General features: G+C 41.8%; 1 protein-coding gene across 1 annotated transcript in view; it reads left to right on the forward strand.

Annotated features, from left to right (window-relative positions):
• Positions 1-15,684, forward strand: part of VMP1 (vacuole membrane protein 1) — a 134,872-nt gene extending 119,188 nt beyond the window's left edge. The window contains exons 11-12 of the mRNA XM_066363153.1: positions 12,144-12,246; positions 13,310-15,684. Coding sequence (XP_066219250.1) covers positions 12,144-12,246; positions 13,310-13,453 — 247 coding nt within the window. The 3' untranslated portion in view covers positions 13,454-15,684. The remainder of the gene's footprint in view (positions 1-12,143; positions 12,247-13,309) is intronic.
• Positions 15,685-17,253: the final 1,569 nt, after the last annotated feature.

Genomic DNA, 17,253 nt, shown 5'->3' on the forward strand with positions numbered 1-17,253 from the left:
CTGATTTTGGGAGATAGCATAAAGGTTAAAGAGGAGTTGTGAAGTTATACTGTTAGATGAGAAATTGACATTGAATGTATGTTACTATTAAGCGTAATTAGAGCATTTCTGTAGAATGATGAAAACTAAAACTTAGTGATACTGGATTTTGCATAGAATTGTTGGAAAAAGGAAAAGCAAACCAAGGTCACGCCTAACACATTTTAAATGTTCTATGAATATTTGTTGGCTCAGTGAATTCATTCATTCATTGTTAGCAGAGACCTCTTTGTATTTTAGGTGAGGAAAAGACTGATAGAAAGCTGGAGATGTGGAGATGGATAATACAAATAGAAAAAAGAAGGGAGCTTGACCAGGGGTCTCAAGCTAAGCCAGTAACCCCTTGCACAAGTCAGCAACCTTGGACTCAAGTCAGCAACATCAGGGTTTTGAACCTGGGACCTCAGCGTTCCAGTTCTATCCTCTGACCACTGTGCCACCATGGGTCAGGCTTAGTCTTTATACTGTAGGTTTAAATGTATCTTTTTCTCTCATTACCCTACTAGATTAAGTTCTCTGAGGGCAGAAATTATTACCTTTATTTCTTAGTTATGATTTTCTGCCTAAGTCATGGTTGTAATAATTGGATTGTTTTTATATAGATGATGTTGAATTCCAATCAATAATGTCACTTTTTTATCCACTCATCATCACACCACTTTGAATTATCTGAAATCTTTCACACCATGTCACCTTTAATTTAGAATTCTGCAAACCTGCCTGGCATGTGGTGGCGCAGTGGATAAAGCATCGACCTGGCATGCTGAAGTTGCCAGTTTGAGATCCTGAGCTTGCCCAGTCAAGGCACTTACAGGCAGCAAGTTGATCCTTTTCGTTCCTCCCTCCCGTCGTTTCTCTCTCTCTCTCTCTCTCTCTCTCTCTCTCTGTCTCATCAATCAATCAATCAATCAATAAAAAATCTAAAATTCTGCAAACTATTCTTTATTCTTGACCTTTAGATCTCTGGGTCCCTGTTTCTGATTTTATTCTTGTAATTCAGTGGGTGTTCAAGCCAGCCATAGTTTTTGACTTGTCACCGTATAAACCTTCCTCCAGTCTGTCATTTTCTGTAACTAATATCGTTTGATTTTTAACGGGTTTTGTTTTGGCAGCCAATCACTTTTACTTAGTTCTTATAGGTCACTCCTTTAGTTCTGGCCTCATTTCATTAACTTAAATGCCTGCTTGTCTCTTATTCCTCAAGTCTAAATTCTGAAATGAGGTTTTGTTTTCTAAAGCTTCCTTTTAATGACATATTTCAAAGAGTAGCTGCTAATTATAAGAAGGCGTTACCTTGGCCTGGCCTGTGGTGGCGCAGTGGATAAAGTGTCAACCTGGAAACGCTGAGGTTGCCAGCTCAAAACCCTGGGCTTGCCTGGTCAAGGCACATATGGGAGTTGATGCTTCTTGCTCCTCCCCTTCTCTCTTTCTCTCCCCTCTCTATAATGAATAAATAAAATCTTAAAAAAAAAAAAAGAAGGCATTACCTTTATTCTGACTTGTAGAAAAAACAATTCCAAATGTTCAAAAGCAAGGGCAATTGCAAATTCTGTTTTTTGAAAGATGCCTGTAATAGAAATATGTTGTGAGGCAGTAGCAACAATACACCTGATGTTTCTAGATAAAACAGTGGTCTTTTACACAGCTGCTGAGAAAGGGAAGGTGTCATGTGTTTATATTACTACATTAGCACACAGTGATCTAACTTGAGTACAAAAGGGGTTTTAATAATTTGAAAGGCACGCAGATGTGAATGAAATTCAAGATGTTTTAATTCTAAATCCTGAATTTGAATCACAATGTAATTTAAACAGTGCCTGAGACTGTTAGCCCAAACTTGGATAGATTTGAAAGCCTGAATTGTTGATGTATTGTAGTTTTTATTCTGAACTTATTTTATTGAGGTACTCTTCCAAGATCCTGAGATATAAAGGAATTTGGTGTGGGTGGACTACCACATATACACATGCTAATAGAATACATTAGTTACCAATTTTTCTTATAATTATTAGCTTCAAAAATTCAAATTCTCCATTCAGTTAAATGGGAAAATTAACAACACTTTCATTCAAGTTACAGGATTATTGGATCCCGTTTTTACCAGGTTTAAAATAAGTTGATTTCAGTAAGCGCCAGTTCATTTACTTGTCATATTCCTGGGTTAATTAGATATCAGTTTGTTGTTGTTTTCTTTCTTTAATCTCTGAGAACTAAAAGGCTATAAATATTAATGGCAGTCAGCATGATGACCTTTGACTTGTTCAGAATCATTGTGTGTTAAATTCCCCTTCCCCCTCTCCAGAGCATTCTACCTTAAGAGGAAAGACAGGTTCATTTGAAGGGCAATCTGTCATTGTTGAATCAGGCCAGGAGTCTGAGATCCAGTCTGAGTCACCATGAATAGAACTGAGTATTGGTTGGGCCCCAGGGAAACTGGTGGTTAAATACTGTGAGAATCTTTATCAGACAGGAAATGACAACTCATTAAAATACTAACCGTTATGCCTGTTTAGATCATTGCCTGGGGGGGGGGGGAACTTAACTCCATAATGTTTGACTAAAATGTGTGCATTTCTGAAAACAAAGAATTATTTATAAGACTTATCAAGATAGGAAATTTCTAGTGCATCTTGTTACTGAACTTCTATCAGACTGTCATTTGATAAAAGATTTCACTGGAGTCAGAGGATAAATTCGATGTATTGATTTACATACAATAATCCTCACTCAATCAAGAAAATTCTAAAGATCTTGATACTCATTTGAAAAATAGGTTTTAACTGGATATATGGTTTCAGTCCCTTGAGGTTTAGCTTTCCAGATACTTTTTTTTTCAGTGAGACAGTGCAAAAGGGACATACAGGAAGGGAGAGAGATGAGAAGCATCAATTCTTTGTTGTGGCACCTTAGTTCATTGATTGCTTTCTCATATGTGCCTTGAGCGGGGTGCTCCACCAGAGTGAGTGACCCCCTTGCTCAAGCTAGGGACCTTGGGGTCATGTCTACAATCCCACACTCAAGCCAACGACCCGCGCTCAAGCCAGCAACCTCAGGGTTTCAAACCTGGGTCCTCAGCATCCCAGGTCAACGCTCTATCCACTGTACCACAGCCTGGTCAGGCTCCAGAATCTGTGTGTGTGTGTGTGTGTGTGTGTGTGTGTGCGCACGCGCGCGCGCGCGCCTTTTATTATTACTATTATTGATTGGTTTTAGAGAGACAGAGAGAGGAATAGAGAGAGACAAAGAGAGAAGGAAGCATTTATTTGTGAGTTCCACTAGCTGTGCTGCATTGAGTTGGTCTAATAACTAAGCCTTAAGATATTTGTTACCCTTTGGGGACAAGGTATATTTATTTCCCTCAGAGTTTAGCTTTACGGCAGGGGTCAGGAACATATGGCTCGTGAGCCAGATGTGGCTCTTTTGATGGCTGCATCTGGCTCGCAGACAAATCTTTAATAAAAATAATAATAACGTTAAAAATATAAAACATTCTTATGTATTACAATCCATTTCCTACCGCTCATGTTCTTGGTTGCGGGTGGCTGGAGCCAATCACAGCTGTCCTCTGGGACAACACCAACTTTTTATTGGATAATGCGTAATGTACACGGGTCTTTGTATGGCTCTCACGGAATTACATTTTAAAATATGTGGCGTTCATGGCTCTCTCAGCCAAAAAGGTTCCCAACCCATGGTTTATGGTCTAAACCAGTGGTATCCACCATTGGAATGGAACTAAAATTATAGAACTTCTATTTACTGTATTCCCCATGTATAAGACGCACCCTTTTCTGAAAAATTTGGGGTCTAAAAACTGGGTGCATCTTATATAGTGGTTGTAGTTTTTTTACTCGCATTTCCTGCTTTTTCGCACTTGTTTTTGCGCTCACTGTTGAAGACAGTGATGAGGAGTTGTATGACAAATAAAACTTAAGTTTAGCCTGACCAGGCGGTGGCGCAGTGGATAGAGCGTTGGACTGGGATGCAGAAGGACCCAGGTTCAAGACCCCGAGGTCGCCAGCTTGAGCGCGGGCTCATCTGGCTTGAGCAAAAAGCTCAGCAGCTTGGACCCAAGGTCGCTGGCTCCAGCAAGGGGTTACTCGGTCTGCTGAAGGCCCGCGGTCAAGGCACATATGAGAAAGCAATCAATGAACAACTAAGAAGTTGCAACGCACAACGAAAAACTGATGATTGATGCTTCTCATCTCTCTCTCCGTTCCTGTCTGTCCCTGTCTATCTCTGCCTATGTAAAAAAAAAACAAAAAAAAAAAACCTTGAGTTTAATAACTTTATGTAATACATTTCTTTTTTCAAATTTCAGGCCCAAAAATTAACGTGCGTTTTATACATAAGAGCATCTTACACATGGGGAATACTGTATATTTATTTTAATCTTTGTTATTTTCTTTTTATGTATTTTTTTAAACATATATAACATTATTGTGGTAGCAGATATAAAATTTATTTGGCTATACTTACATGGAGAATATATCTGACCATCAGTCTCATTGGCATTCCTTCAATCCACATGCCAGAAGATAGGGACTACAAAAATAAGCCAGGGAAAAGGGGGAGCTCCATAATACAGAGGAGGCTTACAATAGCATCTTGCAATTATGTTTTGTTCTATCTTCATTAATCATATTTATAGCTTATAATTCCTAGTTTTAATTAAACTAACCCTCACAAAACAGACAAGTGGATTAAAGAGTTTCCTGTAAAGAAACAGTAGACAGTCTGACTGGCGGTGGCGCAGTGAATACAGCATCGACCTGGAATACTGAGGACCCAAGTTCAAAACCCCAAGGTTGCTGTCTTGAGGGTAGGATTATAGACATGATCGTTTGGTCATTGACTTAAGCCCAAAATTGCTGGCTTGAGCAAGGGGTCACTGGCTCAGCTGGAGCCCCTTGGTCAAGGCACGTATGAGAAGCAATCAGTGAAAACTAAAGTGATGCAACTACGAGTTGATGCTTCTCATCTCTCTCCCTTTCTGTCTGTCTCTGTCTCTCTCTCACTAAAAAGAAAGGCAGTAGACAGAAGATAATACTAATAATGTACTCATAGAAACAGCAAAAAAAGTTGCAGCATTACTATTTTACTAGTTCCTAGTAAATCTCATTAGAAATCAGGCAAAATATTTAGAAATTGCCACTCTTAATAAAGGACAAGTATAAAATATGCCTTGAAATAATTACTAATGATAGCATGAAAGTCATAATTAACAAGACAGGTAAAAAAAAAATTTCATCTTTATTATTTTAAAATTTGTTTTTGTGCATTTTACTGTTTGCATAAGTATTCTATACATATATCAAAAATGTTTTCAGACCATTAGTGTCGGCTCCTCAGCTCTTAAAGCAACTATCAAAAAGTACCAGTCATCACTGGTAGTTGACTTCAAAAGATCTCTACTATGCTTTCTGAATTAAGTCTTAACTAATCACACCTTAGACCAGTGACTTTCAACCTTTTTCATCTCACAGCACACGTAAACTAATTACTGAAATTCTGTGGCACACCAAAAAAAATTCTTTTTTGCCAATCTGACAAAAAAAATAGGTATAAGTTTTATTCATTCACTGGATGGCTATTGTTGTGTTGGCTGTTGTCATTTTTGGGGTGTTTTTTTTTTACAGTCTAGGGGAAAAGAGGTCAGTGCACCTAATTAAAATAGGTATTTCATGTTTTAAAAATCCTTGGGGGTCCCTGGCCATTTGGCTCAGCAGTAGAGCATCAGCCCCACGTGTGTAAGTCCCAGGTTAGATTCCCGGTCAGGGCACACAGGAGAAGCACCCATTTTCGTCTCCACCCTTCCCCCTCTCCTTTCTCTCTCTCTCTTCCCCTCCCGCAGCCAAAGCTCCATTGGAGCAAAGTTGGCCCGGGCGCAGAGGACGGCTCCATGGCTTCCGCCTCAGGCACTAGAATGGCTCTGGCCACAAGGGAGCAACACCCCAGATGGGCAGAGCATGGCCCCCTGGTGGGCATGCCGGGTGGATCCCAGTTGGGCGCATGTGGAGGCTGTCTGACTGCCTCCCTGCTTCTAACTTCGGAAAAATACAAAACAAACAAAAATTCTTGGGGCACACCATTTGAAAATTGCTGCCCTAGCTGATATAACTAATCATCACAAAAGTATGTTACATAAGTGAGCCTCAGAGTACTTCACAAACAGTGAAACAAAAGTTAAAAACCGTTGTGCCCACATTTTCTTCAAAGAAAGATAAAGGTTCATTACCCTATAACCTTACTAGGCACCCATGTCAGACAGTATGTTATCTGGAAAGTCAGTGTAACTTGCATAACCACATTAATGCTAAGCTCCTCAAAAAAGTGGTTAAGAAAGGAACAAAGCCTATATTTAAAAAAATATTTTATTGCCTGACCAGGCGATGGTGCAGTGGATAGAGCCTCGGACTGGAATGTGGAGGACCCAGATTCAAGACCCCGAGGTCACCAGCTTGAGCATCAGCTCATCTGGTTTGAGCAAAAGCTCACCAGCTTGAGCCCAAGGTCGCTGGCTCGAGCAAAGGGTCATTCAGTCTGCTGTAGCCCCCTGGTCAAGGCACATATGAGAAATCAATCAATGAACAACTAAGGAGCCGCAACGAAGAATTGGTGTTTCTCATCTTTCTCCTGTCCTGTCTGTCTGTCCCTATCTGTCCCCCTCTCTGCCTTTCTCTGTCTCTTCCACACACAAAAAAAAGTTATTAATACCTGTTTAATTCCCTTAGGCATTTCTACTGCTTAACCTTTATATAGATACTGTGTAAATAGGGCTAACCAATAAGACAAGTTCGTTTTTTAAAAGTTCATGTCATTTCTTTGTCATTAAGCTCTGTGCCCCAGTTTTATGATGGCAGTTAGTAACAAAAAACACACACCTGGCTGGAAAAATCCAAACAGAATCCTGAACAGGAAAATTTCAGGTCTATTAATAACAAGTCCTAGTTTGATGACTATCTCTATGATGGAAAAGAGATTCAAAGTAAATCACAGTGTGTGTGTGGTTTGTTTTGTTCTTTTTTTTAGTGAGAGGAAGGGAGGCAGAGAGACAGACTCCCACATGGGCCCCAGCTGGGATCCACCTGGCAAGCACACTAGGGGCCAATGCTCTGCCCATCTGGGGCCCTTGTTCTGATGTTCAGGCACAAAACTAAATTTTTTATTAGAGAGAGAGACACACACAAGAAGGGAGAGATGAGAAGCATCAACTCGTAGTTGCAGCACTTTAGTTGTTCACTGATTGCTTCTTTTTTTTTTTTTTTTGTATTTTTCCAAAGCTGGAAACAGGGAGGCAGTCAGACAGACTCCCGCATGCGCTCGACCGGGATCCACCCAGCATGCCCACCAGGGGTCGATGCTCTGCCCATCTGGGGCGTCGCTCTGTCCCGACCAGAGCCACTCTAGCGTCTGGGGCAGAGGCCAAGGAGCCATCCCCAGCGCCGGGGCCATCTTTTGCTCCAATGGAGCCTCAGCTGCGGGAGGGGAAGAGAGAAGACAGAGAGGAAAGAGAGGGGGAGGGGTGGAGAAGCAGATGGGCGCCTCTCCTGTGTGCCCTGGCCAGGAATCGAACCCGGGACTTCTGCACGCCAGGCTGACACTCTACCACTGAGCCAATTGGCCAGGGCCCACTGATTGCTTCTTATATCACCTCAATCAGGGAGCTCCAGCTGAGCCAGTGACCCCTTGCTCAAACCGGAAACCTTGGGCTCAAGCTGGTGAGCCTGTGCTCAAGCCAGTGACCTCTGGGTTTCAAACCTGGTTCCTCAATGTCCCAGGTCAACACTCTTATCTACTGTGTCCCCACCGGTCAGGCTAAACTGGAATATTTTAAAATGTTTTTTTTGAGCCTGACCAGGTGGTGGCACAGTGGATAGAGCGTCGGACTGGAATGCGGAGGACCCAGGTTTGAGACCCCGAGGTCGCCAGCTTGAGCGCGGGCTCATCTGGCTTGAGCAAAGAGTTCAGCAGCTTGGACCCAAGGTCGCTGGCTCCAGCAGGGGGTTACTCGGTCTGCTGAAGGCCCACGGTCAAGGCACATGTGAGAAAGCAATCAATGAACAACTAAGAAGTCGCAACGCCCAACAAGAAACTGATGATTGATGCTTCTCATCTCTCTTCGTTCCTGCCTGTCTGTCCCTGTCTATCTCTGCCTCTGTAAAAAAAAAAAAAAAAAAAAAAAAAATGTTTTTTTTTGAATGATTGATTTTACTTTTTTTTTTTTTTTTTTTGTATTTTTCTGAAGCTGGAAAGGGGGAGAGACAGTCAGACAGACTCCCGCATGCGCCCGACCAACCGGGATCCACCCAGCACGCCCACCAGGGGCAGAAGCTCTGCCCACCAGGGGCCGATGCTCTGCCCCTCCAGGGCATCGCTCTGCCGCGACCAGAGCCACTCTAGCGCCTGGGGCACAGGCCAAGGAGCCATCCCCAGCCCCGGGCCATCTTTGCTCCAATGGAGCCTTGGCTGCGGGAGGAGAAGAGAGAGACAGAGAGGAAGGAGGGGGGGGGGGTGGAGAAGCAAATGGGCGCTTCTCCTATGTGCCCTGGCTGGGAATCGAACCCGGGTACCCCGCACGCCAGGCCGACGCTCTACCGCTGAGCCAACCGGCCAGGGCCTTGAATGATTGATTTTAGAGAGACAGATGGAAAGGGGTTAGCTTTCATTTGTTGTTCCACTTAATTATGCATTCATTGGTTGATTTTTATATGTGCCCTGACCAGGGATTGAACCCTCAACCTTGGTGTTTCAGGACGACCCTCTAACCACCTGAGCTAACCAGTCAGGTCAGAACTGGAATACTTTGATTTTAATCAGCACCTAATGGCACGTGGAGGACTTCACCCACTCGTAAGGGTTGAGATGAGAGTTCCTGCCAGGTACACAGGGTACTCTGAATTTAATAGCTTTCAGAGAATGGCATATAAGCTATTTCTAAGCAAACCATAAAAAGCCATTGAACTGTGATGCAAGTTATTGCCCCCCATATACCAACATATACCGGTACCTTAAATTAATCTTAAATGTCAGAATGGACTCTTGGTTCTGTCTGCTGCTTGAAAATACCTTGAAGGATAAGGCTCTGAGCTGGTATTATTATTTGCCTTAAGTTAATAGTGACACTGTAGTTTTAATTTTTTATCTAGTCCATTACTAAAATAACTTTCGTGTTAATTAAAAAAACTGTACTATCAGAGTCATTTGTATAAGCTGGGGCATCTGGTCTAAGCCACTGTTTATAGTGATGGAGAAATTAAAATACTAAGATTTTGATGAATATATAAAACAGATTAAGAGTATCTGATAATTATTTATATAACAATACCTAAATTTCAAATATGTTAATTTTTTAAAATTTATTCAGATTGTGTGGCATTTGTTCATGATAATGTTAAGCCACCAACCTTGGTCTTCAAGCCAGCGACCATGGGGTCATGTCTGTGATCCCACGCTCAAGTTGGCGAACCACACTCAAGCTGGTGAACCTGAGCTCAAGCCAGTGACCTTGGGGTTTTGAACCTGGGTCCTCTGCGTCCCAGTCCGACACTCTATCCACTGTACCACTGCCTGGTCAGTCTGGGTCTTGGTTCTTAATGTTCTCTTTAAATAAGTACCTGACCCTAGAGCCCAAGAGCAATTTGAGGGAAACTAAGCCACATTTCTGCTCAACTCCATTCTAAAGGTTGACCTGAAGAACAAACAAGGCATATGGAATGGAGTCCAGCTTCTTGGAGGACATCAAAAGGGAATTTTCAAGTCATTTCTTATACAACCTACCTGTTTAATTAGCATGTAATCACCTGACCAGGTGGTGGCACAGTGGATAGAGCATCAGCCTGGGACACTGAGGACCTAGATTTGAAACCCCAAGGTCGCCAGCTTGAGTGTGGGGTTGCCTACTTGGGTGCAGGATTGCCAGTTTGAGCGTGGGAGCCTAGATATAACCCCAAAATTGCTGGCTTGAGCAAGGGGTCAGTAGCTTGGTTGGAGCCCACTGGTCAAGGCACATATGAGAAAGCAATCAATGAACAACTATGGTGCAGTAACTGAGTTGATGCTTCTCATCTCCTTCCTGTCTGTCCCTGTTTCTCTCTCAAAAAGAAAAAAAAGCATTGAAATTAGCATGCAATTATTTCAGCCTTCCTAAATAGAAGGATTTTTTAACCCTAAAAATAATAAATAGTGGCTTGGGTATGGCTGCCCTTGAGAGTGTAAAATACTGGCATAGGTATTAAGTGTGAATGAATTGATTTCTGAAGGGAAGTTCTTATATAGCTGCAGTCTTCAAAGCCTATCTTTTTCTGTATGTATTTCACTAGAATTGTTTTTTTTATATTAGTGTGGTTTGTTTCAAGTATAAATGGATGAGGTGTTTGCATTCCATCACGCATTATGTAAAGAACTACAGAAGGAAATCTGTTTTAAAGAGAAAGTTCGTAGGGCTATCGTTGCCCTGTCTAGTCAGAGTCAGCGTTGATAAACAGCAGCCCAGTTCAGTCAGCTTTTCTGCTTTATCCCACTCTAACTAAGGCCACTTAAAAGCCAGTGAGAGAGGCTGAGCCTTTTGGTTATGAGACTTGGCCCTTCTCCATTTCTGTCTGTCATGTGGGTTTCCGAGTCCACTCGGTGCAGCCATAGCCTCTATGACATATGTCTATTCAGGGCTTTTTCTGTATCCCTCAGAACTCTTTAAAGGACAGCCCTCCCCACACTGATCTCTCCCTCCAATTCTTTTGGAATATATCTCTGTACCAAAAAAGTTAGTATTGATTTGTAAATCCTTTTGTTCCCAAATCAGTTCAGGTGTGTGTGTGTGTGTGTGTGTATTGACTCCCCATAATGACTTTAAGTCCTCGTGGGCATGGACTACTTCTTGCATTTTTCCCCCTTAGCACCGATTACACTGCTGGACACAAAATAAGGATTTCATGAAGTATTTGGTGGTTGATAACTAAAAGGGTTAAAGAAAAGTTGTGAGCTCGGAGTTACATATTTATTAGCTTCTGGTAAAATATAATAGCAAAGAAGTCCTCCTCTACTCAGAAAGCAGCCACTGACTTGCTCTGGAAGTGAGGTGAAGTTGATCTAAGTTACTTAAAAGGGAGAGCACTCGGCACACGTTGAAGTACGTTTGGTGAGCCCGGTAAGGACATTGGGCTCATTTACCTTTTAGCCCTATTATGACAAATGAGAAAATAAAGGGTAGAGAAAATGGAGATATTTGGTTTTCTGAGTTTCCCTAAGTTACCATTTTAAAAAAGAAAAGAAAAAACCCACCGCCTGCAAGCATTTCTAACACGGGAGTCCGGTAGCTCCAGTTGCCAGACCGGTTTAACAGCACTTCCTCCACTTATTCTGGGTGAGAGGGAGCTCCGAGCACATTAGCTTATCAGTGATCACTGCCGATCATCTGAGAACAGGTTGTTTAGTAATGTACTGTAGTTTCTGGGCACACCATCGGCCATAAACCGTGGAGTGATTCAAAGTTCATAGTTCCTTCTTTGTTCCTTTGTTAATCACTGACTTCTGACTAGTGGGAGGTGCCTCCCAAATTTGCTAATGCATTCTTTTTGGAAAGGGATGACGCACAGATTGTCCTAATAAGGACTTAGACTGAGAATGTACCGCCCCCTCTGAGAAGATGGGAGAAGTCGGAGAGAGGGCGGGCAGTTTCTTTTTCAACCAGGGATGACACAAGCATAAGTCATTTCCTTATTAATCGGTTCAAACCAGTTCTTACAGGAACCGGTGGTGATAAATGTGGGACTTCTCAGAAGTCATTCATTTTATTCTTTGCACCACAGCAGTGTACAGCCTCAGCCGAGCTGGCCTCACTCTGAGGACAAACTCTTCTAGAAGGAAGGGGCTGTGCTCCTCCTTTCTCCCAAACCTGTGGGTGGGAGAGCTCGTTACGGGATGAATTTTCATCCACTAAGAAGAGTTCACAGTGATTCTCCAGCTCTGCTGATAGTTTTATTTTCTTCCCCTTTCTACCAATCCCTGCTTTTTTAATCCAGGCGGTAAGTGGACTTTTCTTTAACATTTTTTCTTCTTTTCTTCCCACTGTACCTTCTTCCTTGGGTGGTGGTCCCTGCTTCCAGCGCTGTCCCCGGTGTAGGGCCCTCTCTGCAGAAGCCGTTCCAGGACTACCTGGAAGCCCAGCGGCAGAAGCTCCGCCACAGAAGAGACATGGGCGGCCCGCAGGTGAGCCCCTCGTTCTCCCCCCTCCCACAGCTGCAGGCCAGGGTCATGCTCACGGCGCTCGCTGGCGCCTCTGGCCAAGTGGAGTGAGGTTTGTTTACCAGTCTCTCCTAACAGAAGTTGAGGCTCTCCTCCACTGGGAAATTTGTCTTTGTCTAAATCAAAAAATGTAGCTTCTGTTTTTTACATCTTCTTCCAAAAACAAGGGTAGGGCTAAGTGGGCAATCATTGATGTTATGTAGAATGAGTTATTGCCTTGATCTTAAATGATTTATTGCGAGTATACTTTCTGAATGGATTAAAAGTAGAAATTTATAGCATAAAGTATTGGGCTTACTGAGTCACTTGGACATCTCCCTTCATTTTTGCACTCTTTTTATTTATATAGCTGGGAAAGTAATCATTCTCTAATAAACCAAGGCTTGTAATGTAGCTGAACACAGAAACTTGAACTAAGCCTTTTCTGCAAATAGTTCTGTGACAAAGGGAAATGGCTAGTGAAGGGTGAGGAAGCAGGAACTTCAAATGGGAAACTGGAAAGAAGCAAGTTGGGTTGATTTTTGTTTTTTTGTTTTTGGAATGGCCGTGTACTCTTTTTGTGGCCCTTTGCTGCCCTCAGTTGACCAAACATGATTTCAGGAATTGAAAACATTTGTATTTTAAAAGCTGCTTCCAATACTGAAACAAGAATAGGTAACTATAACCTTGACAGGACCCTGAGTAAGTATCTATGTGGTGACTTTTGATAGTATAATTTAATCAAAGACTTGATTCTTATGTAGGAAAAGACAAGAGATGACCTCACAGTTGCCCCATTCTAAACTATATGAGTCAACATTGACTTGATAGCCAACAAAATGAAATTCTAATAACTGGGTGTAAAAGCACCTGAATGTAGATTTCATGGGTAGCTAGAGATACGAGACTTTTCATCTTGAATCGTTCAGAATTTAAAGGGTATAGGCTCCCGAGTTCTTATTATTTTCCCTAAAACATTGTAGAAGATTCCCTTTTACTACTGAAATGGTAATGTTTCTCGTGGGTCATTCTGCATTTATTCCCGCAGGGAGAAAACTGGTTGTCCTGGATGTTTGAGAAGTTGGTCGTCGTAATGGTGTGTTACTTCATCCTGTCCATCATTAACTCCATGGCACAGAGCTATGCCAAAAGAATCCAGCAGCAGTTGAACTCAGAAGAGAAAACTAAATAAGCAGGAAAAGTTTTTAGCAGCAGAAATTAGAATGGATAGGTTCTACCTTCGTTGGGAAGATTCCAAACCAGGAAAGAAAATTCCCTTTTCCATCCTGTATCGATTTAATTTTTCTTTTTTTTTGTTTTTCCTGAGAGCAGTTTAGTCCATATTTTGCACTGACATACTTTTCCTTTGTGTATTAAGGTAAGGTATCCACCCTCGATTCAGTTCAAGTTGTATTTTATTAGGGTGGGCTATGATGTTCCGCAGCAAAGAGTTACCAGAAACTGGCCTTCCATTGTTACTTTCAAAAGGCCCCCCATAGTACAGTGAAAGAATTCCAGCCGCCACAACAAAAGTTCCTAAGTATGTAAAAATGTCAAGCTTTCTAGGCTTGTCACAAATGATTGGTTTGTTTTTCTAACTCATCAAAATGTATATAAATCTTAGATGGGCTCACAGCCTTGCATGTCTATCATGGTAAAATTGACTAAGCATCCTGCCCCGCCCTTCCTCTCCCACCTACTGAAAAAGCCATTTTATGATGCATTGCACACCCTCTTGGGAAATTGATCTTTACATTTTGAGACAGTGTAAGGAAAATCTGGTTGGTGTCTCACAAATAAGCTGGCACCATTTTTTTTATTCTGTATATTTAGAATGAAGTCTTGAAAAAACTTTCTTATAAAGACCTCTTTGATCATTCCAAAATTGTGTTTGTTTTCTTGAGCGTTTTGATTTTTCACTTCCTTTTAGCTTCTACCAATGGAATGGCAGCCTTGCCAAATCCACCCACAGCCATTTCTTCAGCCTTAGTTTGTATTTGCATGAAAAGAGACACCAGCAAGGCATTTTCTGTTGGGCTGGAGTTGGGCAGCCCGCTGCCCACTGCTGAAATGGCACCTTAAGGACTGGTGTGGTGAGGGACGTTCTCATTTGTGAAACCGGGAGGAGGGGTGTACGAATCAAAGAACACTGCAGAGAGAAGCAACTCGATAAGAAAACCACACTTTCTCATGTGTTAATTTTAGCTCAGCATGTCCTCTGGTTTTAACAGAAGTTTACTTTTATATGTAACCTAATTTCCTTGCCCATTTCAGTTTTGTTCTTAAGTGGTTTCTAGTTGAACTTGGTAATTTTTTTTTGCTTGAGAGGGAAATAAACAATTTCACTTTTTCCCTTTAGGAAAATTGGTACTGACATTACTTTGAGAGTAGAATTGGGTTTAAATCTCCATGGGCCAGAAGTGCCTGGTTTGTTTTATCAAATCCTGCCTGATTGTCTGCTTGTGTTGCCTACCGTCGTGACATCTCCATGCTGTACCACCTTGTCGGGTAGCTTATCAGACTGATGTTGACTGTTGAATCTCATGGCAACAGCAGTCGATGGGCTGTCTGACATTTTGGTATCTTTCATCTGACCATCCATATCAAATGTTCCCATTAAAACATTACCCAGAATCATGGTTTATGATTTAGAAAACTCTGTCCTATGTCTAGGGCACTTTGAATCTTTTATGCCATGATAATGCAGCATGGTCAAGAGGAAAATTGGGATAAGTCTCAATGACCACAGCTTAATAAATAAAGCAGAAGCAACCTACCTGCCTAGTGAGTTTTAAAAAGATTATTCTTAATCTTTTTCTTTTCCCCACCCAGGGACTTTCTAGCAGTATGATTGTTACCTAAAATGCAGTACCCAAATGCTTTACTTTAAGTAAATTTATATCAAACACAGAATTTTTTAGATTTTTAGGGTTAGTGTTAGTTTCTAAGCCAGCTGCTGGTTGTGTTTCATTTCTTTCAGCTGTATTTTATTTGGTGTTTGTCTAAAAAAAGGAAAGAGGAAAGCTAGTGTGAATTGTACTATTTGTACTAAATCTTTGGGATTTATGGGTAAATCTATTTCAGGGTAGGGTATTAGAAAAAGAAAAGTTTTAGTCTTAGACCAAAGGTCTAAGAGATGAATAATACATTGAACGTCATGATGGTTTGTTCACTCTTTCAAATGTTGAATTTGCTTTGAGAACAAATGAAGAGCAGCTCTCCTCCTTTCCTCCGCGAGTGTTCAGGTGTGGCGTGCTCCAGCAGCTACCGCTGTGTTCCCGTTCTTGCTTTGTTCCTTTCTTATGGACACAAACAACTACATGATCCCAAAGACACGCCTTGTTCATGCCAGCTAATGGGAGACCAGAAACTGTGTAAATGGATGGTTTGATATTACTGCAAATAAAAAAACAGTCCTGGGAATTCTGATTCCATCTCTACTTTGTTTAAGCCTCGTTTGTGCCTTAAATAGCTGCAATGTTCCGTCATTTCTCAAACTCAAGAGATTGTCCAGGACAGTCCATTACTGTCCTCAACACTTCCCGCACTCCAATGCTGAGGAGCGCCTCCCAGGAGCCCCAGTGTGGGGTCCCGGCAGTGTTTCCTGTATTCTCTGTCTGAGGAGTGTTTCCCATATTCTCTGTCTGAGGAGCACCTCCCAGGAGCCCCAGTGTGGGGTCCCGGCAGTGTTTCCTGTATTCTCCATCTGCATCATCTGGGGCGTGGGGCTTTGGAGAAGGGGAGATTTTTACTTTCACTTGGATGATGGCCACTGTTCGCATTCTCTAGTAATCCAGAAAGTGACGGTACTGGGGTGACATTTCTGAAATACAGTGGTCAGTCGGGAGCAGGTGCTCCCACGCACAGGCTCAGCCCCGTTCCCAGGGCGTTCTGTACTGTCTGTGCCTCAGAAGGACAGCGTGAGCCTTGTGCCTTCTCATTAGTCATCACTGACTCAACTGAGGACAAATAATGCATTAAGCTAAGTAATCGATTGCCCACTTGTATCCTGGGGTGAACTGTGTTTTGACTGACCCATATTTAAAAAGGTCATAGATGTCCCCAACCTTTTAGCATCAAAATGCCTTTCTGTATGTTTTGAAACCCACTTGTCTCCATACATATTAGTTTGTTTACCATGGTTTAGATTTCTGCTTCAAACATAAGTGACCTTGAGAAAGTTTTGAGTTTTTTTTTTTTTAAATTTATTTATTCATTTTAGAGAGGAGAGGGAGAGACAGGAGAGAGAGAGAGAAGGGGGGAGGAGCTGGAAGCATCAACTCCCATATGTGCCTTGACCAGGCAAGCCCAGGGTTTCGAACCAGCGACCTCGGCATTTCCAGGTCGATGCTTTATCCACTGCGCCACCACAGGTCAGGCCAGTTTTGAGTTTTTTTTAAGATTTTGTTTATTGATTTTAGAAAGGAGAGAGAGAAAGGTAGGAGGAAGGAGTGGGAAGTGTCAGTTGCTTTTATGTGCCTTGACCAGACAAGCGTTGGAGTTTGAACTAGCAACTTCAGTGTTCCAGGTCAACGCTTTATCCACTGAGTCACCACAGGTCAGGCTGAGCAAGTTTGTAACTGAGCCTAGATTTCATCTATAAAAATAGATACACATATATAGATAGCCAGGTTGTCTGAAAGGTTAAATTGGATAAAATGTAAATTACTGCCATAAATGTTTTTGTTTCCAATTTTTAATTTATCAGACAGTATTTAATACATGTGCAAGAGTTTTACAACATTGTATTTTTATTCCAAAAACATTTTTAAATGTTCTCAGTATATACACCCTTGTTTTGGAGTAGCTACACCCTGTCTAAAAAAGTTAAATCTTACAGAAATATTAACCTGAAACCTATGTACTCTTATTGGTCAGTGTCACCCCATTAAATTTATTTATTTATTTATTTATTTATTTATTTATTTATTTATTTACTTTGTGAGAGAGGCAGGAACGGAGAGGTGAAAAGCATCAACTCTTCATTGCAGT

The sequence above is a fragment of the Saccopteryx leptura genome, chromosome 2 (assembly GCF_036850995.1).
Source record: "Saccopteryx leptura isolate mSacLep1 chromosome 2, mSacLep1_pri_phased_curated, whole genome shotgun sequence".
NCBI lineage: Eukaryota > Metazoa > Chordata > Mammalia > Chiroptera > Emballonuridae > Saccopteryx > Saccopteryx leptura.